Source organism: Toxorhynchites rutilus, chromosome 3 (assembly GCF_029784135.1).
Source record: "Toxorhynchites rutilus septentrionalis strain SRP chromosome 3, ASM2978413v1, whole genome shotgun sequence".
Lineage (NCBI taxonomy): Eukaryota > Metazoa > Arthropoda > Insecta > Diptera > Culicidae > Toxorhynchites > Toxorhynchites rutilus.
Genome location: NC_073746.1, coordinates 90,557,423 through 90,582,569, shown reverse-complemented (window position 1 = coordinate 90,582,569; position 25,147 = coordinate 90,557,423). Strand labels below are relative to the sequence as shown.

The window sequence follows — 25,147 nt, the reverse complement described above, 5'->3', positions numbered from 1 at the left end:
GGAAGCAGTTCCTAATGTCAACCAGACAAAGTCGAAAATGTACGGAGATTGTAACTTTCGAGCTGACTGCCAACATACTATATGTTAGCAAATTTATTAGATCTTTCTTCGTATAGGCAATTTATCAAACTGTTTGCCTGTTTGTCTGTGTTTGAACATTTGGCCGAGACAGAGAGGGATGTTTGTGTGTGTTCCCACGATCCCACGCGGGATGCGGAGTGTCAGCGGAAGGGATTTGGGCATGGACTTTGTTATGATGACTTTATGGAACGAAATTCCTGACAAAATGTATGTTTGCATCCCGTTTCCAGCTTGGTGCACACGCACCGATTCTTCGGGCAGATGAATTCCCCGGAGGCTGAAAGCCCCTGGGGAAGGAACAAAGACGAGATTTAATATGCGCGGCGCACCAGATGAAAAGAATTATGTTTCAGCGGGGCGAACTTTGAATTTGTTTATACCTCTGCGCGCAGCGCTTCACCGTGACTCAGCAATGTTTGTTTTTGTTTGTCTTTCTTTCCCTCGAAGATACGCTACAGACAGGAGGGTGTGCTGCGGGTAGGAAGTTCGCTTCGGTTGGAATGACGACAAGAACTGAGAAATAAAATTGGGGAAAATTATTAACTAAGGCTAAGATAGAAGACTTCCGCTCACTCGTGTTTGTGGAGTAAATCTGAGAGCTGTTGCAATCGAATGCAAATATTTTACGACAGTTGGTGGAAAATCATCGAAGATCGAATTGAAATTATTTCAAAATAATAAAATTAATTAAAATAGTAATTCAGATGTGATTGGAACAGGAAATTCAATAAGGTTGAGTTATAGATTAGGTGCTAGCAATCGCAAAAAGCGTTCATTCGTTCTTTTAAATGACAAATCATATTCGTTATCCCCGCTCTCGCGTGTCTTTGTTCAACAAAGATCAGATCTGAAGATTCAGTATTTCATATTCAGGGGAAGTGCTGGTAAAACGGACAGTGGGATCAATATGGATCCCAACTGAATTTGTATACTTATATTTTGAATTTCATATCACTATTAGTGCGAACCCCTTTTGCATGCTATTCTATATCTAACCCTCCTATGACAATGGATACTATTCAAATGTGGAAAAGAGGAACAAGAACCGAAATCATATTTCAGATCTTAACATCAAAACTAATCGGGAAAAAAAATCTGGTATATCCTAATTCATGACAACTCATCTTAGCAGTTGGCAGCACTATCTCAGATAGCAGTGCAACGTTGTGAATGAGAAGACATTGATCATTTTAGCAAAAATTAAATATTCAAAGAAGACTGGTTTTTGAAAAGGACGATTTTTTTCTTAATTTTTCACAAAAATTTATAACTCAAATACCTACAGAATTTTGGTCAAAGACACTGTAAAAACAAATTTTAAAAATTGAAATTCATTTTTCTCAAAAGCGTGTTTTCGTATTTTTTTTCTCAAAAGTTCAATTCTCAAAAAAATTATATAAATTGCTTTTACAATTTCCAACAAGTCATACATTGGAAGATGAGCACATGAACAGAGAAAAAAATCACTAACAACAATTTTTTCATGTTTTCTTCGAAAAAATTACAACTAATCCCAATTTTGTTCAAAGTTTAGATGGCGATATAGTGTATTCGACAAAGTTTCAGATCTTATTAAAAAAGGGTCTCTTCTGGACGACGTCAATTCTATTTTTACGGTTACGGTGGAGTATATGGCATATTTGTATGGAAACTCCTGGAATAAATATGTTTCACGCGTAACATTTTTGTGTGTAAATTCTCGTGTTTGACATGTTGGTTTACAATACAACTCCTCTTCTACAATACAACTTATTAATTACACCAAACCACAACTTATTAAATACACCATGTCGGATTCAGACTCAGAATTATTCTGTGTGGATTTATTGACTCGTTTCTTTTTATATCGCTTACAATTGTCTGCATATATGAACTCTACATAACCTTTGCTTGATTTGTGCTTATCGAAAATATGAAAGAAAGAAACAGACAGATATTGGAAACGATTGGAGTGACAAAAATCAGTAAATGCATTTCTAGCAATTTGGCGGGTCGAACGCCTTTGCGTTCGCCACGTGTAATTTGACGCCTCATTTGCAGTCGCGCTTATGCCTGGACCTCACATAGCGGGTAGGCTGGAAGAGAAATGCAGAAGGGTGTAAAAAAAGGTTCTAGTTAAATTGCAAACTCCTGTGTGTTTCATCACAGGCTGTTGACTTGGCTCGTTTTATTTTATTGGTGGGTTTAAGGTTGTACAGTGGTGACCAAGTAATTAGTCACACTACAATAAAAAAATAAATTAAAGTTTGCAGAAGATGTCAATTGCGATAATTTGCAACATTAAACGTTGTTGCTGGGAAATCTTTTTACATGTAGCAGTGCCCTTCGTCCGGTTGTTGATAAGTATATGGTTTATTCATATAACTTTTCAAAATAATTTTATTTCAATTAAATTTCTTTTTTTCAATTTTTTTTTTTTGATATTTTCGATTGAAAACTTAAATAATTTCCCACATTTTATGCTTTAACGAACATTTTGTAGGTCTTATAGTTCGAAAACATATCAGCAATTTTGATAAAACGTTTACGAAAAATCACTATTTGTCCAAATAATTGACATAGTTCCATACAGCTTTCATACATCGTTCTAGAATCAACAATTATAATGTGCTATAAGCTAAATCTACATTTGAATCAAATTCTTTGTAGAGTCCAAACATGCCTGTCACGATAGTGTTTTATTTCATAGTGTCTCCTAATAGATGAATATAAGAAACCATTGAAACACTACTCATATAATTACTATTTTCTGTACAATCTGTACAATTTAGGTAATGTTATAATTACCTAAATTTCTGCATTTCTGCAAAATTAAAATAACATTGGTTCTTAGCATTATAACTCCTCGGATTCGACATCTAATTGCTCCACATACTCAGCATTTACTCATACCGTTGATGTATGTCACTCCACCATATCTATGCGATTGATCGTAGTTGTTAGAAAAACCTTTTTGCCTGTAAATGTGTAAATGTGTGTGTTCCAATGTATGGATGTTGGAACTTGCAAGGGCTGTTCATAATTTTTTTTGAATCTGAAAAAATACGTTTTTGAAAAAAATAAATTTGAATTTCTAAAATATTTTTTTGGTATTTCTTTATTGAAATTTAAACGATTTTCTACATTTATTTCTTTGACCAAAATTTTGTAAATATTATAGTTTTTAAGTTATAAATATTTGTAAAAAAATATGCTAAAACAATCAACCCTTTTCAAAAAGTAGTCTTTTTTATTATTTCAAATATGGAATGGTGCTTAAATTACCAATGTCTTTTTACTCACAACGCTTCCCTGTAATCTGAGATTTTGCTGCCAATGGCCAGTCGATTTGGCATAAAATTCGTCTATAGGGAATTTGTAATTTGTGAAAAAATTATTCTCTAAACTGTAATCATGAACCTGTATATGAGGTCTGTCTAGATTCTATCTAAATCTGGAATATATCATCTGCTACATGTGTATCCTTAATCTTTGCATATACAAGATATTCTGTTCTTGAGCTTACCAATAGAAAAGTTCAGATAGAGTTTTGGTGTACCTTCTAGTGATGTATCATTGAGATTTTGAAAAAAATGACATTACCCTTTGTTGTCGCTCCCCATTAGTGATCTCAAACCGTCGAATTAAACAAAGATGATTTGTGTGAACAACGCAGACTCTAATAAACACTTGAAAGATACGGGCACTGTCCCTTTAATCGTCATACTTGTTGGAAACATATTGGAATCAGACATTGGAATTCGTCCCTACGTGTAACATAATTTTCTACATCTAATATAGGAAAACTAGAAATAGTTTGATCTGCTTTCAATAATTTATTTCCAATTTACTGACCCAAATGACGTTGACTTTGGAGGGAAAATAACTTTTCTTCGAAAGGCTACAGAACCTCGCTTTTGGCTTTGGAATAAACTTGAAAAATCCGGAGAGCATTGCCCCCCGTGGCCAAGGTTCAGAGCACCGTGTACATTCGATTTCAGAATATTCATCAGCATCAGGAGCCCGCTTCCTTGCAGCTTGGATCCATCCAGCTCAGTCCTGATTGGATGTTGTTGCAGCCGGATTCCTTCCGGCCATCAACTCTATTCATCTCCAATTCTCGAAATTGTTGACATAACATTTGTCCAACAATGTAAACATGGATGGTTGCGGCGTTGTCCATCCGAATTCATCTTCATCCCAATGCGATTGTGTGCGTGTTTTTATTGATTGCATTTTTGATCAGTTTCTACTGTTGCTATTTGCATTCTGCCCTAGGGGGACGCACAAAAACAACTTCCCATGTCAAAGTACAACTGTGATGTTATCGAACGACCGTGGGAAAACAAACATTGTATCAATTATGGGTCAACCGACGGCAACGCCAGCCGCGTAGATAACGCGCACCAGCGTCGACGAATCCAATCCAATTTTCGAGGAAATCCTTCTCGGTTTGTCATTAGCGCATAAATTGGTCGATCGCTGGAGGGGAGTACACCCGGGGAGATTTTTGAGAGCGATATCACCAAATCGACACGATGGAAACGGATACGGTTATTGGCGGCGGCGGCCGTAATTCCGCGCACCAAACGTCGCCCTACTTCTTGGATGATTTGCGATGAATAACCTTTTCTAACGTCAAGCTATTTTAGGTTTTCCAGGTAGCGGGAATTTTCCTTACCTAAAGCAGGGTTCAGATGAAATCAGAACGCATGAAATTAGCTCTGCCTAGGAATGATTTGGATGAATTAAAAAAATTACGCTCTTCTGATTATAAAAAAATTGTAAAGTTTATAGAATTAAAATACATATTTTGTTTATTGATATGGAACTATCCCTATTCTCAAAGAGCTCTGGGGTTAAGCGGCGCTACCCACCGATTTCTCTAAGTTCGACCACCACGATAATATATTTTTCAGTGCATTCGACACCGCGTCACCTTCGTGTACGTAATCAGTTTTGACCAAATCGTAGCTGTTGTCGGAGTTGGTGAACTCGACAATTGTGGGCAATTTCAGAGAGTCATTGACTGCGGTGTGACAATTACACCTCTCAAGGGCTTTACCCACTAGATCCTGGTTCCTGCGAAAATAATGAAATTAGCCTCAAGGTATAATTCAGTTTAGCTTGCGTCGTACCCCTTAATTGCGAAGCGAGTAAACATGTGCACCAAATCTCGGCTCATCTCCGCTTCGGGTGAGTCGCGAGAAAAATCAGGGAAAATCACTGGCTGTGCGAATAAATACAGCAGGTCATCACCGTGACAGACCCCATAGTCTTTGGTTGGTGGTTTGCCAGTATAGAGCACCGCGTATGAATATCTTCCTTTGAAGTTGAAATAGTACAAAGCCACGGGAGCGCGATCGTTATAACCGTTGGCCAAGTGCTGTTGAACGCTGTTCATCATGGGATACACAAAGGCCGATTCTGTTATCATCTGGCAAGGGAAAATGAAGTGAATTACTACTGCAAATCAACCATGAGCGATGATGTGTTACCTTAGACAACCCATCGGCATTCGTGCTGTTGATTGGCACACCTCCAAAGAATCTCCTGTTGAGGAGAGATGCTACCGATGCCGGTTGGGCAGCCATCATTGGGACGTACGTTGCGGCGTTCTCAATAAGTGCCTCCAGAAAGGTTGAGTTTGAAAGGATACCTAACGAGAAGGCAGCGCCTTCGTTCGGAAGAAATCCGGTCATCCATGGCACTTTGTGATACCGTCCCTTAGCCCAGAGTACCTTAGGGTTGTCACTGAGGAAGGTACTCTCATTCACGAAACTCTCCACCACCGGTCGGTAGAGGATGACAGGTTGAACACCCAAAACTTTCAATTTGTCTACACTAGAAACCAGAAGGTTAGCGTTCACATCACGCAACACTTCTACCAGTTGAACCGTGCTCATTCGCGCCACTCTCGCACTGGAAATTCCCACAGCCACCACCTGTTTTCTGGCGAGTTCCAGTGGATCCCCGTATGGCTGATTCCAATATGAAAGGGCACTGCCACTTTGCAGAATGGCTTTCGAGAAAAGATTCTTGCTCAGGTTGCTCATCATGTGCAGTTGGCAGGAACTGGCCCCAGAGCTTTGGCCAAAAATGGTCACCTGATCGGGACGCCCCTTAAACTGTCGGATATTTTCCTGGACCCATCGAAGTGCCATTGACTGATCTTTGAGTCCAAAATTGCCAGGAGCTGCCTTGTCACCGGTTGAAAGGAATCCCAATGCTCCCAGCCGGTACTGAAGCGTAACGAGAACGACCTTCCGAGTGTCCATGAATTTTTCCGGCCCCGCCAGGGCAGGATGTGCGGATCCAGCGATGTAGCCTCCTCCGTGGATGAATACCATCACAGGAAGGGTGCGTTCGATGCTCTAGGAGAGTAAGCTACATTGATCATCGGGATGAGAAATGTAAGTCAAACGCTTACCCCTGGTCGGTACACATTCAAATAGAGACAATCTTCGGTGCCCTGAACGGTTGCCCCGGGTAGGAAATCATTTTTCTGAAGGCACATATTCCTCGGGAAGCTGGCGTTGTAAACACCGGACCACGGATCGTTGCGAACTGGATTCTGAAAAGTATTTCTTTGTACTTATTCCGGTATACGCAGCCAGCTTTACTTACCGCAAATCGTAGCGCACCAACCGGAGGCTTGGCAAAGGGGATACCCAAAAATGCTTCGAATGGGCCCTTATCCAACCCGTTCATCCGGGTTCCACAGAGGCAACCGTCCTGAATTTTGACTGCTGGAGCGGGACCACAAGAATTGCTGCAAGACGCGATAACTGCAGCTGACCACACAAAACTGCTGTTCACCACTAGTAGCATCGAAATGGTTAGAAGCGTTATCCTAGCCATCGCGGTTGCTTTCAAACGGCTAACTGGAGCCCGAGCTTTGGTGGATTTGGCATTTATAGTCAACCGATCTGGGCATAATCACGTTTCTGACTTCGCAATAAAACCGGGAAGAAAGTGGCCCCTTTTCTGTGTGGATCAAATTACATCTCGAAATGTGAATGTGTTCTTTTGTCTCGTTCTCTCTTCTGTTTTTATCACGGCGGGGCTCGAGAGGTGTGTTTCGAAAACATAAATCTTGGTTCCAATGGAGCACAGGGAGGAGAGAAATAACGGATAAATTAACCCGAAGGTCCCTTATTAGTGACGAAGCCAAAAGGGCAATGCTATGCACAAATCTGTTGCGTGGAAAGCGTGACCATAATGATAAATTTATTCATTTGATGCATTCTGATGCTTGATATTTGTGATAAAAAATTATCTTATCCAACAAGATCATGAATTCTATTTTCTGGAACATGTCACAGTTGATAAAATATGTTTTCATGAATTGGAAGACCTACACATACATACATACATACACAACTAAAGATTACACTAGAGTATCAGACCACTTTTAAATTGGGACTGGTTCTGGTATAAAGTATGTAAATTTGGAACCAGGTACAAAACAAACGTTTTTTATATGGAAATCGAAAACTCTATTTAATTCAAAATATTGTTAGCAGCATTCCTATACAGTGTGTTAGGTTACTCATTGCAAATATTTTATAGTGTGATAGAGGGTCCTATTTGATAAAAACAATTGTGAAGGGGCTGTATCTAGGACACGACCGCATTTTAGACTTAGAACTTCCACTTGTTTACCACTTTTAATATTATTGAAAATTGAAGAATGAAATAACTTTTTAGTTTTTTTTATTGTTACTATTTCAGTAGTAAAACAACATGGTAGGCCTGGCCTGATAGAGAATAATACGGATATCGGTACCAGACTGTAGATTTACATATTAGATATATAATATATTAATATATTACATTCACGATTGAACAGCGCTACCAATCCGCACCAGAATTTCTCATTCCCACTCAGATATCGATCACAAACTATAAATACTTATGCACCCATATTCCGCTTGAGGTGGAATCGAACCCCACAACATGCAACAGTAAGGCTTTCCTACGGGTATTTGAAAGCATAAGCATACGTTGTATCTAAACAAATGCAGTGTATATCTATATTCAAAAATTCTGGATACCAAAATATGTGAACGGAAGAATTGTTAAACGATCATTGTATTTTACATTTCCCTTTGAATTTATTGCACATCTCATGTTTTATAAGTTTATTCATTTCTAGTACCTGAAATGACGATTTTCCTAGGCTTCTCAGTTTAAAAGTACGGTTTAGGGAAACATATTCCGGTCTGCACAACGACAAGCGTCAAAAAATACAGGCACATTGATTGTGAAGGCACATCGATTGTGAAGTCCGTGTTAGGGAAACAGCTCGGTGGGAACAAAAATACCCCCGACTTGCATATATATTTGCAAAGCGGATTTCCACAGATACATCGATTAGAAATCTGTGTTGGGGAAACCATAAATCAGGCCAATCAAAACGTTGTAGTTAGGGCGTTTAGATAACGCTTGAAATTTTACAGTTATTCAATTGTTCATCTAATGAAAAATAACATTTTATTAATGGTGATAGACGCGTAGAAATATGGGAAAAAGGAAATTCTTCCAGTTTTCATGAGTTTAAACCGTTTAGAGATTATCGAGTTGTAAGGTATAGCATATCAAACAAATTTTACAGAATCTCCGATTCGATTGGTATGCAAATCATGAGAATTCGTTCACAGTGAAAATAGTTATTACCGTTAACTTTATTTCATAAAAACGTGACCTGTTTTCTGATTTGGCACCCTTCCTGAAAGACGTAGTTCTACGTCAAAAATCGATGGTCAGATCTCAACTTTGACAGACTTATTGAACTCTCTTGAGCTCAAATTGTTTGCCTTGAACTGACCTTGAACAAAAAGTGCGCTACTTAGAATGATTATTGGTTCCATTGAAGAGATGTCAAAATTTGAAATTGAATGGAGCTGTAAAATACCTCAATTAGTGGAATTAGGTACCATGTATTTTTCTTGAAAACAGGATTTTATAACATATATAACATATAACATATATAACAATATAACATATTTCGATATCAGAGATGTTTTTTTTTCGTTTTTGAGATGATTTTTCAAATTTAAACAGTGGTCCGAAAAATCTTTTTCTTTCCTTTCATCCAAAAATTACATTTTGCCAAAATTCATAACATTTGAACCACTGAATCGATTTAGATGATCGACATATTCCCCCCTATTTTACGCGGCGAATGACGTGAGATGGCTCAAGTCACTGCACTGCGAATGACGTGACTATAGTTTGTCACTAGGTGAGATTTGAAGTCGTGTTCTCATATGTTATCTACTCGGGTATCAAAAAGAAGTTGAAAAGTAATGTAGCTTCCACAATGAAGCGAGGAACTTTGCTATCTCACGTCACTCACGACGTAGAATAAGGGGGATTAATTTGAAGCCAATAAGCTAACCTTATTCGAAAAAATGTCACATTTTGCGGGAAGATTAGATTATAGTTGCATTGGTCCAGTCTAGTCACATAGAAATATTGAACGAAGGCTAAAAACACGTTAAAGTTGCAAAATAATAACTCAAAAACGGAAAATAACTCCTCTCTGATTTTCGGATATATTTTGTAAAAAAAACTTCAGCTTCCCAGAAAAAAAATATTTTAAAAAAACGCCCTCTAGTCTAAAGCTATGGAAACGATAAAAAACGACTACAATAAATAATTACGAAAATAAAATCCGCTTTTTTTGCAAGTTCAATATTTTTTTTAATAAAAATTGGTTTTAAATCCTAAATCGGTTCAGTAGTTCAAAAGTTATGAATTTAAAAAAAGTAATTTTTGGGGAAAAGTCGAAGGTTTTGTTATTATCTCTGATTCAATATTAACTTTCAATGAATACATCTCGTGTATCACCGCAAAAGCATACAGGCTCTGTTGTTTCTTTTTATTTGATTTTTGACTTCAGTTCTTTGCAAATGTTTGCAGTGGATATCTTCCTTTGAATGATTTATATGCCACGCATATGCCTCAGTTCTGAACATTCAATCATTTTCGAACGCGTATTGTAACATTCTAGTGCACCCGTGGCCGAGTGGATAGCGTCTCACATTATCATGCCGCCCGAGTTTTTTTTTCCGCGCTACAAACTTATCGATTTCTTTTATATATTCGACGGTTCAATTCGTGAGTCATCACCCTGGGACGAGTTAAGACCCCCGGGGACCCGGCCGGTCAAAATGCGGCCACCAAAACACCGCACTTAGCCATCCGTAAAAATATGAAGCACCGACTCGAAGTCGCACATAACCCCGAAGACGGTGCCTCCCGTGCGAAGAGCCCCTATCGTACTCGCTCCCGCGAGAAATTGTCTGATCTGGCCAATATGAAATCGATGTCTTCACCGAATTTAGTTCTCGTGGATATAGCTTCCACCAGCGACGAACCTTCCGTAAAAGCGAATATTCCCGTTAGGAACGACTTCGAGATGCTGAGCCATAACGGTGACGACAATGACACTCCCAACGACCTTTCAGTATCCTTTCGGGTCCCGAAGACAACCACGCTGCCCAAAGCAAAAAAGGTACGTGTTCCTCCGATCGCCATCGTCAAGAAAACCACAAAGCAGGTGCGCGAATTCATGGCTAAAATTGATATTGGCCAGGACAAATACAACATGAAAGCGACCAAAACGGGCGTTCAGTTGTTTTGCCTGGAAGAGGATGGCTTCCGCAGTGCTTTGGGCGCACTCAAGTCGAACAACATCGAGTTTCATACATACACACCCGCTGCCGAGCAACCAGTCAAAGTCATTCTCTCGGGATTATCAGTGTACGAGATCAACGAACTGGAGCTGGAAATGGCAGCACACGGTGTCAAGCCTACCGAGACGAAACTTTTCTCCCGAAAGACTGCAGATCTAGAAGAGAGTGCGCTCTACTTGCTACACTTCCCCAAAGGCTCGGTCAAGTTGGCGGATTTGAGGAAGGTGAAGGCGATCTTCAATATTATCGTGAAATGGCGTTACTACGAACGACGAGCTTCGGATGCAGTACAGTGTCACCGGTGTCAACAGTTTGGCCACGGCATGCGGAACTGCAATCTTGCACCAATGTGTGTGAAATGCGGCGAGAAGCACCTATCGACGTCATGCTCACTCCCCAAGAAAGCAGATCTACAAATAGAGCAGCAGGAAAGAACACGCGGTTCGTTACGATGTGCCAATTGTAACGGGCAGCACACTGCAAACTACCGTGGTTGCCCATCCCGTAAGAATTATCTTATGAGACTGGAAACCCTGAAGGCTAAATCGCAGCGAACACCAGCAACAACTGCTTTTCCACATCATCCTCCTACTACTTTCACACAAAACAGTAACGTTCCATCCAGAAACTCAGATCACCCTTCGTCAGGATCGTATGCCTCCGTTTTGAACAGGCAAGTGAGTAGCAATACAGAACTTTTCAGTATGACAGAATTTCTAGCTCTAGCCCGAGAACTGTTTGCTCGGTTATCGAACTGCCAGAACAAGCAGCAGCAATATTTAGCCATTTCGGAACTAATGATCAAGTATGTCTACAATGCCTAATGTAGACAGCTTACATGTGATAAACTGGAACGGAAGATCCGTGTTCAACAAAAAGTTAGAATTTTTTGATTTTTTAGAACGACACAGTGTGGATGTAGGAATTGTAACAGAAACTTGGTTGCAGAATAAGCATTCATTTATTCACCCCAAGTTTTCTTGTGTTCGTTTTGACCGTACTCCGAATGATGCAGAACGAGGAGGGGGAGTGCTGATTGCCGTTCGCAAAGGGATAAAATTCACTGAGCTCAATATTTCATCGAAGGTAATTGAAACTGTAGGCATTTCGATCCACACTGCGGATGGAGAGCTACACTTGTTGGCCGCTTACTTTCCCGGTGAGAGACGATGCTCGACTTGGACTCAATTTCGTCGAGATATTTCCACCATCACCAGAAGGACTGCACCTTTCTTCGTGGTGGGCGACCTGAATGCACGCCATCGTTACTGGAACTGCTCTAGAGCCAACAAAGCTGGAACGGTACTGTTTCAGGAAGCAGCCAATCGAAACTTTTTCATTCATTTTCCAGATTCATTTACATTCTGTCCCTACGGTCGTGGGCGCCCTTCGACGTTGGACTTGGTTCTGTCAAATAACCTGCTAGATATGACGAAACCAGTCACGCTAAACGAGCTATCATCGGATCATCTCCCAGTAGCGTTCAACATTAGCTTAACAGCTCAAACCGAAGAGTCAGTACCAAAATTTCGCTGCTATGCACGTACTGACTGGTCCCGTTTTCAGCAGGAGGTAAACCTAAATATAGACCTGCTGAACCCGAACCTCGCCACGCTGGAAAACGGCACCGATATTGACGGTGCAATTGAACTCCTGACGACTGCTATATTGGAGGCAGAAGCTGTGTCAGTTCCGGAAACGCAGCAACGCATCTATCAGACAGCGACGATTCCCGATCATACTCGACGGTTGATTGCACTACGTAACAAGCGCCGACGGCAGTGGTACAGAAGAAGAGACCCTATCTACCAGGACATAATGTCAGCTTTAAACAGTAGAATCCGGGCAGAATGCGATGAAGCCCGTTTCAACAAGTTTGAGGAAACACTGCAAACAATGGAAGGTGATCGCGATATGCTTTGGAAAATTTCCAAGGCGATGCGTAAATCTTCTAAATGTAGCCCACCTTTACGTCAAGGTGAAACGATAGTAGCATCCTCATCCGAGAAAGCGAAATTACTGGCAACGAGTTTTGCTCAGGCGCACAGCAATCAAATGACAGATGATGCTGACACTGTTGCAGTGGTAAACGACTCGATTAGCCGCATAGAGCAGGCCAACCTTACCGACGCACATTCTTGGCTTATTCGCCCGAAGGAAGTTGTCGGGACTATCAAAAAACTAAAATCCAGGAAGTCGCCTGGACAGGACCTCATCCGTAACTGTATGTTGAAGAAACTACCTCGAAAGGCTCACGTGTTCCTTGCCAAAATCTTTTCCGCGTGTATTCGATTAGGATACTTCCCTTCCTGTTGGAGACATGCAGTGGTCATTGCTATCCCAAAGCCAAACAAGGATCCAACGAATCCATCGAACTACAGGCCGATAAGCTTATTGCCTACGCTCAGCAAACTACTCGAGCGGATAATCCTAACTCGTATTGAACTACACCTGGAAAATGCACGAATTATCCCTGATGAGCAGTTTGGCTTCAAGAGAGGGCACTCGACAAATCATCAACTGGTTAGACTAGTAAGGGAGGCTCGAAGCAACCGCGCACATGGCAGATCTTCGGGAATGGTCCTCTTAGATGTTGAGAAGGCATACGACTCCGTTTGGCAGGAAGCAATCTTGCATAAGATGCTTCAAGGAAACTTTCCCTTGTTTATTCTAAAAATCATCCGTTCCTTTCTGATGAACCGCTCATTCCATGTTGTGGTTAACGGCCAATCATCAGAATCAAAAACCGTGCCCTTCGGAGTTCCACAAGGGGCTGTTCTTAGCCCCACACTGTACAACATCTTCACAGCCGACCTAGTGATGCTTGATGATGTTCAGTATTTTCTGTTCGCCGACGACACCGGGTTCATTGCGTCGGACTCAGACCCAGTGGTAGTTGTCACCAAACTGCAAACGGCTCAAAAAGCTATTGAAGACTATCAAAAGCGATGGAAAATCAAAATCAACGCTAATAAATCTCAAGCAATATTCTTCACGCGGAAACGAAGCCCACGGAACCTGCCTCTCAGTCAGATCACCGCATGTGGACAACAAGTTCCATGGTCGGATAACGTGAAGTATCTAGGTCTTACCTTGGATCGGAAGTTGAATTTTGCTATCCATATAAAGGACACCCTGAGCAAATGCGACAAGCTCACAAGAACCCTTTACCCGCTCATAAAAAGGCGCTCGCGTCTCGACAAACGCTCGAAGTTACTGCTGTACAAAACGGTGTTCAAACCTTCAATGACGTATGGATTTCCTGCCTGGCATGACTGTGCTGCTTCGCACAGGAAGAAGCTACAAGTGAAGCAAAACCGGCTCCTAAAAATGATGTTGAATTTGAACCCATTCCATCCAACCGAGGACGTCCACAGGATTGCAGATATGGAAGAACTCGACAAATGGTTTCAGCGAATACTTCCTAAATTTTGGACTGGATGCACTACCTCAGCAAATCCACTGTTGCAGCGGCTGGCGCAGTAAAACTGTGATATTAGGATAACAAATTTTATTTTTCCTCATACTGTCCCCTAACCCTTTCGCAATAATCGAAGGTTTTTTGTAAATTTTCCTTCAAATGATAAATAGCTTATCCAAAGGTCCAACTCAGTGCTATTAGAATTATTAAGTTGTTGAAAGGTATTCCATATCTCAACTGATGTACTTTAAATACTTTGTATCGCTAAATCGAGAAATATAAAATCAAAAAATCAAATTATCATGCCGGGTGTTCAGGTTCGATTCACGTTCTGGCCGGGGGATTTTTCGTCAGAGAAATTTCCTTCGAATTGCACTGTAGTCACGCGTAATCTAGAGCTTGCACCTCGGAATACATTCAAGGCGTGTTATTTGGCTTAAGAAATCTCGACTAAGTATTAATAAATGACGCTAGTTAATGCATGTGTTGAGACGGCAAAAGTTCCACAGCGAACGTTAACGCCATTCAGGAAGAAGAACCCTATTTACAAAAAGTAACATTGTACAAATTATCGTATTTCGCAATTGGGGGCTTTAAACTTTAATGTTCGATTGCTTTTAGCCCTTGAAAAAAGGTCATTTAGAAAATGGTCAAAGGGTCATGGTGGGATTGAGTTAAAGATCGTGCGTCCAGTAAGCAGTTGCGCAATCATTTGACTACGAAGACCTGCTCTTTCAAACTTCAGAAAAGCTCTCAACTGTGCGTTGATTGGCTCAAGACTGTGTAATAGATATCGAGTGTGACCTTTTTTATACCCTCGCAAAAGGGCGGAGATTAAGTTGCAATATTTTTTTTCCTCCTCAATGTCCGTGGAGCAAGCACTGCATTTGCATTTAGAACAAGAGATTTACGCGCGATTGATTCGTAGTGGTATATTGGAATTCTGCCTCGCCGCTACATTTGTCGCTCGTTATCGATTGCACGCGTAGGAAAGCACAAAAATGGACGAAACGAATGCATAAGAACATGAATACGTTCCTGATTATCGTGAATTTAAACCATCAACGGACAGGGGATATGTAGTTCACGGCATATCGAATAAATCTTAGAGAATTTCCGATGGCAAATTATCAAGATACGCTCGCAGAAAAAAATCTTTTTTACGTTGAAACTAGTTAAGATGATGATGGTCCCGCCTCCTTCCCCTACAGAGGTTTGAGCAAGACGAGTTATCTAAAAGATAATTTATTTATTTTTTCTCAACATTGAAATCAGTTTAGCAAACACAAAAAAAACGCACTGATTTTATTCACAGATATAAGTTCAAAAAAATTGCAATTTCCAAAGACAAGCCAATACTCAGTCATGTCCGCCACAGAGCCGATACGGTCCCGACGAGGCCCTTGCAGCCAAAGGGTCCACCAGAGCACAAGTCCAACCGCCAGCCTTGCTTTGGATTGACAATGAATATCCTCATTCAGAGAAATCGAGAAAATTTCACAAAAACGTGACATGTCTTCGGATTGGGCACCTTAATTGAAAGACGTAGAACTGATTTTTTTTGTTACTGACTCCAAAACCCAAGATTCTTTACTCCATATGATATACAGCCATTCCATGTCAAACCGATAGATTTCCGTAAAAAATGGTAGTTTCTTTCTTTATCGCAAACTATTAGACCCGTATTTTTTTATTTTTTTGTTAGGGTGTCTATTTATATTTTAGGGTGATTCGAAATATCGACTTTTTCCCCTTTTTCCAAAAATGAAATTTTTCAAAAATTCATAACTTGTGAACTACTGAACCGATTTAGACGGTCGATATATCAAATTAGAGCTAATTAGCTAGTTATTCTCGGAAAAATACTATGCCTGCAAAAATTTCAGGTTTTGGTTTTGTCATTATTGATTGGATTTTTGTTTTTTATAGTTTTCATGGTCTCGGTACCAAGGGTGCTATATTATTTTATATTTTTTATGGAAAGCTGAGGGTTTTCCACATAACATATCTCGAAACCAGGGAAGCGTTTTTTTCGTTTTTGAATTATTATTTTTCATAGTTACCCGATGGTTCAAAAAATAATTTTTCCCTTTTTTCCCAAAAATGACTTTTTTCAAAAAATTATTACTTTTGAACTACTGGACCGATTCAGATGATCGACATATCAAATTAAAGCCTACTAGCTAGCCTTTCTTGAAAAAATAACACACTTGCCAATTAATTGGATTATAGTCACATACATCCAGTCTAGTCGCATAGAAATATTGAACGAAAACTGAAAACATGTTAACTTTGAAAAATCATAACTTAAAAACGAAAAATAACACCTCTCTGGTATTCGGATGTATTATGTGAAAAAAACCCAGCTTTTAGGAAAACATAAAGAAAAACATGGCGCTCTTGGTTCCGGAACGATGTAATAGAAAACATAGAAAACAAATATAATCAATAATTACGAAAACAAAATCCATTTCTATTTAGAGTGTAATATTTTTTCAAACAAGACTAGCTTATTGGCTTTAATTTGATATGTCGATCATCTGAATCGGTCCAGTGGATCAAAAGTTCTGATTTTTTGTAGTGGAAAATGGGAAAAAAATAATTTTTCGAACCACCGGTTATCTTTGAAAAATAATAACTCAAAACCAAAAAAAAGCCTCCCTGGTTTTGAGATATATTATGTGAAAAAATCTCAGTTTTCCAAAAAAAATATAAAAGAATATGGCGCCTTTGGTCCCGAGACCATGAACACTATAAAAAACAAATACAACCATCAATAACGGAACCAAAATTGAAATTTTGTGCAACTTTGGTATATATTTTTTTAAAGACCAACTAATTGGCTTCAATTTGATATATCGATCATTCAAATCGGCTCAGTAGTTCAAAAGTTATGATTTTTTTTTTAAAAGTCATTTTTTGAAAAAAGTGCCACCCTAAAATGGAAATGGTCACCCTAACAAAAAAATAAAAAATACGGGTCTAAAGGTTTGCGACAAAGAACAAAATTTCCACTTCCCACGAAAATCTGAGAACCACTGTATCGGTTTGACATGGAATGGCTGATATTTCGTATTCTCTTCTGTCTCTAAAGATATATCGAATTATCATTGATACTTCGTTTTTCGCTAAAGCCTCCATTCAGTCCGGCGGCAGAAAAGAAATGGGATTGGGAGAGAAGAGTATAGTGCTTAGGCGAGTGATCGAGACTGTAGACTAAACTAAATGGATTTCATTACGGGTGCCAGTTTGTGATACGGATTTGTGTGATTCCGATAGCCTGTTTCAAATCAATTTTCAAGCAATTGAAATTAGATTTCGGAAAAATGAAAGAAATGAAAAATGGAGTGACTAGATAACTAGAAATCGATCATGTGACAGATATATTGTTTAATGGTCTCCACCGGAGGTAATTTTTTAACTTGTACAATGTACTCGAATACTGCATGAATCTTACATTGGCTGAAATAAGAGCATGAACTATCCTGTCTACGCTGGTCGATTGAAAACGGAAAATGGGCTTCAACACGCCGAGCACCATTCGCTGATGAATTAGATGTTCTAAGATATACATATGCATGCTGCTATACCTGACTAAAATAAGAAACAATACTTATCATTGACGACGATGAGCTCCAAACAAATGTCTGATGAGGTTGTCTACCATGTTCGCTGTGCCTTGTTACAGACTATGACAACTGCTGTAAATCTTGAATATGCATTGTTAGTGAAGATCACGTATAATATAAATTATAGAAGTCATTGAGTACTCTGCAAACTTCAGGAATTGTTATGTTTCGCATATTGAAGATTCTGATTTTGATATCCAGGACTAATCTGATGTGAGTCGAATATGATGCGAATGCACTTCAACTAGGTCAGTTTCAATGCTAATAGCTGGCGTGAAACTACATAGAATACCAAGTTATTCGAAAAATTCGGCTTTTTTATTCACCCTTTCAATAAAAAAAGATCAAGCATTCGAATAACTTGTTGTTTCACGTCATTTCACGCCAGATAGATGCATCAAAATTATTGCTTCAATTCCAAGTAATTTCAATCGGTAATTGTGGTCATTTTTTAAATTGAGAAAATCAAAATTTATCCTTCTTGAGGGTTATTAAAAGATTCTATAACAGATTGACGTTATACCGGAGCAGGAAAGAACCGGCAGCATTTAGAAAAACCGAGCGAGTGGTTAAAGCCAGTTTTAAACGAAATTTATTCAGTTTCATACAGCATTTTTGACGGTCAAGAAAAGAACTGGATGAACTGATATAAAAAAGTTTGATTAATGATTCATAATTATTCTCGTGAGAACAGTGTCCTTATGAGCATTTGTGTCCTCATCACGAAATATGCATTTTCTCTAGACACTCGATATCATTTTATTATGTTTCACCACTACCCTTATCTATCATTCTCAACGTATGAAATCAACAATGCTTACGTGCGATTCACGATTCTCGTACATACATACTCTTCACCTAATGATATGGAAACGATGTACGACGATGTACGAAACCCATAAGAGCTTCTGCACCAATCCACTCAAAGTTTTCCTTCACGTTGATGTAAAAACCAGGATGAACTTTTTCAGCGTACCTTTTTCCAAAGTTAACAATTCCTTAACACTCCTATACTGCCGTTCTACGCATAGTTGTCCTATGTTACTTTTTGACGATTTTCACTTTTCTTCATTAAACGTTGTTTTTATGCATAATCTTACGGAAAAACACAAAAAAAAACTTATAGTTTGTTCCCAGCTTTTAAAAAACAACATCAAGCTCAATTGTTCCATGTTGATATTCTATTCATAACTGTCTCACCATATATATTTTGTAGATTCATATCGAATAAATCGGTTTAAGTACTACAAGAATTTCATGTCACACATTCAGCAGGGCTAATGCATTCATTTCTGGTTTGGAAGAACGAACTAATTCTCAAACAAATAAGAAAAAGTTCAACAGAACACGTGTACACCTTGTCAGCGAATGCTTAATAATAATGAGATTTATATTCGGCGAAGGAGTGGCAGATTATTTATTTCTTCATAAAACGATGTTTTTATGCATAATCTTTCGGAAGAAAAAGTTCAATTGTCCCATGTTGATATTCTAGGCATAACAGTACCATCATGAATTTTTAAAACCCGTAATCAAGCTTGATTGATTCAGTGAGGAGATCTCATCATATTTCATTAAACAATAGTATAGTGCTTATAAAAAACCCAGTGTATTGCTAAATTGAAATGCTTAAAGCTTTTGGTAGACAAATATGCGAGGAAACTTTGATTGCGTTTTTCTAAGTTTCTGATTTTGGAACATGGGACAACTATGCGTAGAACGGCAGTATACTCGCGCGAAAAATCGTAATTTATGTGCTCTGGACTGTGCGCGTCTTTGTGATATTGCTATTGTGTATTTTTAGGCGTTATTGTTATTTATTCAAAGAAAAAGATATAATTGAGTGAGAAAACTTCAGAAAATATTTCTTATTTAACTTCATTCGTGAACATTCAATATAGGCACTGTTGCCTTCAATAAACAAAGCGGTTTCTACCCCAATACATGATCAAAATTTTCGTATTGTCCGCTTTGTCCATCGCAAATGGCATTATTTGTGAGTGACTGTCTGAAAAATTGCACAGATTGAACCGGGCCGTTTTTGTGAAAAAGACGGACTAAGTTCCAGAGATGCGATAAAATCAAGCGCGATGAATAATTCTATTTTTGAACATTTGACGACAGGACTAATTTACATTCATCATTACCAACATCTCTCAACCCGGGCGCACTTTTTTTTAATTTTTTTTTTATCTTCGCTTATTTTTCGTCGGCCTATTTCCGCCACTTTAGATCATCATTTCATTTGAAAATTTGAAGGATCGATCCAAAGTAATTTGGCCCTTGTTTAGTGATTGTCTTATTCGATTATGGCATTATGGTCTATTATGAGCTCTTCCGAAATATATAATGTCCAACAAATACTATTACCTAGTTGTCACAATATACTGACGTGATGCTATTCGTCGAGGATTTGATTATACGTAACTATCAAAAATTCAACTCCGAACTGTAACTGTTAAAAAATCTGTAAAACTCGCTTCACAGGCACCATATTCACCAGATATGGTGCCATGTGACCTCTACCTCAAACTGTAGTTACTACTTCGTGGAAATCGTCTTGGAGGCTGTAAATGTGAATGTAAATGTTCCACTTACCGATGAGCCCTCCTCTGTATCACACAATATCATCGAATTTATTCTCAAAAATAGGCCAATCTAAAGCGGATCCAGAGTACATAGTGCAACCTATTTTTAAAAATACATGTTGAAGCAAGTTCCCATCGCAATTGAGATGGGTCAGGTCCGACGATTGTCGATGAGAATGAGTTGCCCTATTTTAGAAACCTCTTGTGCTGACTCACGAGTTCTGATTCCGAAACCTAAAAATAATCCTTGCTTCTATCGCGTCGGTTACCATCGCATGCACTCGAGAGCAGAAGAACCGATCAGTGAATCACGACTTGCTAGTGACAACTTGTGGATAGAGTTGTATAATAGACCCAGTTCAGAATTTTCTTTGAATACTGATTGACAAATTTAAATTGAACTCCGTTGAACCTGAAACCTCGCAAAGTATTAAAAGCCGTCACACGTTTGCACCCATCAAGTTGGAGCGCGTTTTTTTGTGTTATTCACCATCAAACAGGCGAGTGCAAAATTGACCAGGCGGAAACGCATTTAGTTTGCGTGGCAATTTGTTTTTTTGTTTGTTGATGTTGATGTTCTGCGCACCGTGTTCGCGTGTTGGTTGGTTTTCGGTTGCGGCGATCCGAAACGATCAAGTTACATCCATGATATAATGGCGCACATCCCCGCGCTCTCACGCTGCCAGTGAGTAGTCGATGGGTGGGAGTCGGTCGTCACTCGAGAGGACAGACTAATACGATCTGTGAGGGTCATTTCGTCGTACGTGAGAGGGTATATTTTGCAAACAAACTGACCGCTGACCGACCGACTTGGGGCAAGGGCACACACGCACACGGGTTCAGGGGAAAAGAGCGTTTGCTCGCCGCCGATGAGGATCGGCTTACGCGGGAAACCGTCGCGTAATCACACGCTATGTGGTTCAGAGCGTGCGATTACAGTCGTTCCTATGAATTACACAAATTTTCAATGTAATTGATGTTGTTTGCTGAATTTCGGAAATTGTTGTACTCAATTTCCGTGTTCTAATAGCCGACTCGGCTCGGCTCATCATGAATATCGTATTAGAATAATAGCGCTTCCAAGGTTACGTAGCATGTAACGTGCAGTAATCATAAACTAGAGCTCGAGCTCAAGCAATTCGAACTGGGTTGAAGTGTTGCTCTAATGCAGCGGTACTCAACCATTTTTATCATATGGGCCACAAACACGTGTTACTCAAAAAATTAAGAAGAGTGATGTCCAAGACACTACCGCATTATTAACATAGAATTACGAAATTATTGACGGTGAAAACAAACATTAAAGAAATTTAATAATAAAACATTTCGATACAAACATTTGATAGCAATAACGAGGACTGATAAAAGAATGCTTTCACTGAATGACGAGCGCAAACGTTTCGCGAAGCAATTGGAGTAGATTGTCAAATTAATTCTAAGCATGTTGATTGCTCGCTGTCTAGAACACTGACAATATTGAACTATCTAAGTGCTTTTTCAGTATCTCTTAGCAAAACTACATCTTCAACGCAGAACTAAACGTCTCAGAAGACGCAGAACGACAACAGAAAATCCGAACCGAATCTATTGTGTGGTGGCGGCGGAGGCGAAAGCAATAACATTGAAACACATCTTCACATTCAGTTCGCGACATTCTTTTTGTACTACACACACAAGCTTCAGCTGATTATATATTTGCTCCACTACCTTTATCTACTTGACAACGCATAAAATCAACAATTTGTACAATTTTTTTTTCCAAAATATATATTTTTATAAAGGCTCATATGGCGTTAGCCTCACGGGGCCGGGAGTTCAATACTTTGACAATTTTTCTTATTATCTATGTTAGTAATATGTAACCGATTACTCGCGGTTGGCTCGAGGTTAGTATTACAAGTGTTTTCGTAATTGGGATGTTGCTGTCTCCAATGCTCTGTACGTGTGCCCGACACGGGAAACTTCCTATTGGGATGCAGCTGACCATTAATCAGCAACGCCCCCCTAGTCTGTACCTCATATCTAGCGTGGTGCGTCTTTCTCGACTCGAGGAATCCAGGATAGAATGGTCACTAGCCGGCGCAATCATCAGTTCGTGTAGAGTTGTCATGAGCGGTACAACCTTTGGCTCTTGTTGAATGATCAGTGGACTGCACAACCATTGGCCCGTGTGTCTGTAAAGAGTGTGTGTATGTATTGCCGCGACTAAGTAAAAGTTTATCGATCGGATAGGAGGGATATCGAGGATAGGGAGGGATAACGGGGACACAACGAAGGAAACATCATTAAACGTTGACATCGGCGTTTCTGAGGAACAGGTATAGATGAAGCAGATGATCAGGATCACGGCTACCTAAGATATCCCGGACGGGGATCTCCGATTGTCTGCCTTGTGCTCTCAGTGCTCTAGAGAGCTGAGAGCGAGCAGTATGGAACCGGATACGCGACCAGACAACATGCTAGATGTCGTGGTAGCCATCGCCACAATCACAAAGATTGTTTGCTGCGAGCCCAATGCGATAGAGATGCGCGTTTAGGTTGTAGTGATTGGACATAAGCCGAGATATCAAGCGAATGAAATCACGACCTACATTCAATCCCTTGAACTATGCCCTCGTCGAGACCTTAGGGATAATCGTGTGTAACCAACGACCGAACTCATCACCACTCCACATGCGCTGCCAACTTACGAGCGTGTACTGACGAGGAATGTGGAAAAAATCATTATAAGCAATTTGCCTTTCAAAAAGAGTGCCTTCTAAAGCGCCCACCTTAGCTAGCGAGTCCGCTTTCTCATTCCCCGGAATCGAGCAATGAGAGGGAACCCATGCTAAGGTAATCTTGAATAATTTTTCGACCAAAACACTCAATAGTTGTCTTATTCTTGTTAGGAAATAAGATGATCGTTTATCAACCTTCATTGAGCGGATTGCCTCTAATGAGCTGAGACTGTCTGAAAAAATAAAATAGTGGTCGATGGGGAATGTTTCAATGATCCCCAGTGCGTAGTATATCGCACCCAGTTCAGCAACATACACGGAACAAGGATTTTTGAGTTTGAAAGAGGCACTGGAATTTTCATTGAAGATGCCAAAGCCAGTGGACCCGTTTATGAATGAACCGTCAGTAAAGAACATTTTATCAGATCTAACTATGCCCCCATATTCTGCCGAAAATATCGGCGGAATAGAATCTGAGCGTAGATGATCTGGGATTCCATGGATTTTTTGTCGCATGGACAGATCAAAAATTGACAGAGGAATTGCAAAAGTATGGGAAGCAAACTTGGTTGGAGATGCCTGGTGAAGGGTGCACGTCGTGGGTAAGGTACTCATGGTATAAAGACATAAAACTTGACTGAGGAATTAGTTGGAGTAGATTTTCGAAGTTATCAATCACCAATGGATTCATGATCTTGCAACGGATGAGAAATCTGTAGGATAATTCTGTGAACCGAAGAGTAAGCGGGGGTACTCCTGCCAAAACTTCGAGACTCATCGTATGTGTCGAATGCAAACACCCCATTGCTATACGCAAGCAACGATATTGTATTCTCTCCAGCTTGAGAATATGAATTCTGGCAGCTGATCGGAAGCAAAAACTGCCAATTTGTACAATCTCTATGGTATGGAAACCGAAGACGTGCGTCCTATTTAAATTCTTCTATTGGTTTGATACTGTTCTACACTATTTTTGCTTCTTGCGTATTCTGAAGAGGCATTCTGTAGCGAAAAAATTATTTATTACAGTAGAATAATAGCAACTGAGGTTGGCCAGGACGAGCATAATATTTAGAGAACTTTCACTGGCAGCTAACGCCATGAGTCGAGAAATCTTTACTGGAATGGACTTATAAGCAGTTCCGTAAACCAGGGGGCAAATTGATCACTAATTTCAGAAAAATGTGAATATTTCCGTTTTTTTTTTGTTACATTTATACACAATTATTTTTAAAATCAGTATTGGCTAAGCCCACAAAACGTTATGGTAAGTTTTGTTCAAAAAAAATCCTTGAGCCCTGATTTGGAAAAATTTTTTAGCGGGAAATTTCAAAATGTAGCTTCGGGGTGAAATTGATCAATTTATGTTTTTCAGGATTTTCTAGTATCGTGTGCTCGGAAATCCACTCAGTTATAATTGAACAGCGATTGAGGTACCATCGCAGGAATGAATGGATGTTTCCCTAACACAGACTTCAAAACCATGGAGCCAGAGGAAATCGGCATTGCAAAGCAGATACAAGCAGCGGGTACTTTTGTACTGCCTTCCGTTTCTGCAAATCGCAATTTTTCCCAACACAGACTTCAAAACCATGGAGCCAGGGGAAACTGGCATTGCAAAGTAGATGCAAGCAGCGGATACTTTCGTACTCGTTTGCGCTTTTGCAAATCATAATGTTTCCCTAACACGGACTTCAAAATCATGGAGCCTGGGGAAATCGGCATTGCAAAATAGATGCAAGCTGCTGGTACTTTTGTACTCGTTTGCGCTTTTGCAAATTTGAATGTTTCTCTAACACAGACTTCAAATCCATGGAGCCAAGGGAAATCGGCATTTCAAAATAGATACAAGCAGCGGGTACTTTAGTACTCGTTTGCGTTATTACAAATCGGAATGTTTCCCTAACACAGATTTCAAAATCATTGCGTTTTTGCAAACTGGAATGTGTTTTCCCAACACAGATTCCGAAACCAATAAATTGGGAAAATCGGTATTCCAGATCTCGGCAGTACTTTTTATACCCCC

At 39.6% G+C, this 25,147-nt stretch overlaps 2 protein-coding genes across 10 annotated transcripts in view; one reads left to right on the top strand and one right to left on the bottom strand.

Annotated features, from left to right (window-relative positions):
- Positions 1-25,147, top strand: part of LOC129775866 (uncharacterized) — a 407,327-nt gene that overhangs the window by 219,036 nt on the left and 163,144 nt on the right. The gene's annotated exons all lie outside the window — the stretch shown is intronic.
- LOC129775868 (juvenile hormone esterase-like) overlaps positions 4,068-25,147 on the bottom strand; it is a 28,514-nt gene continuing 7,434 nt past the window's right edge. The window contains exons 2-6 of one of the 2 annotated variants that reach the window (XM_055781042.1): positions 6,688-7,047; positions 6,491-6,634; positions 5,559-6,434; positions 5,199-5,497; positions 4,068-5,142 (exon numbers count right to left, since the gene is read on the bottom strand). In XM_055781042.1, coding sequence (XP_055637017.1) covers positions 4,920-5,142; positions 5,199-5,497; positions 5,559-6,434; positions 6,491-6,634; positions 6,688-6,921 — 1,776 coding nt within the window. In that variant the 5' untranslated portion in view covers positions 6,922-7,047 and the 3' untranslated portion in view covers positions 4,068-4,919. Of the gene's footprint in view, positions 5,143-5,198; positions 5,498-5,558; positions 6,435-6,490; positions 6,635-6,687; positions 7,198-25,147 lie in introns of those variants that run through there. The other variant, XM_055781043.1, reaches the window with a different exon arrangement.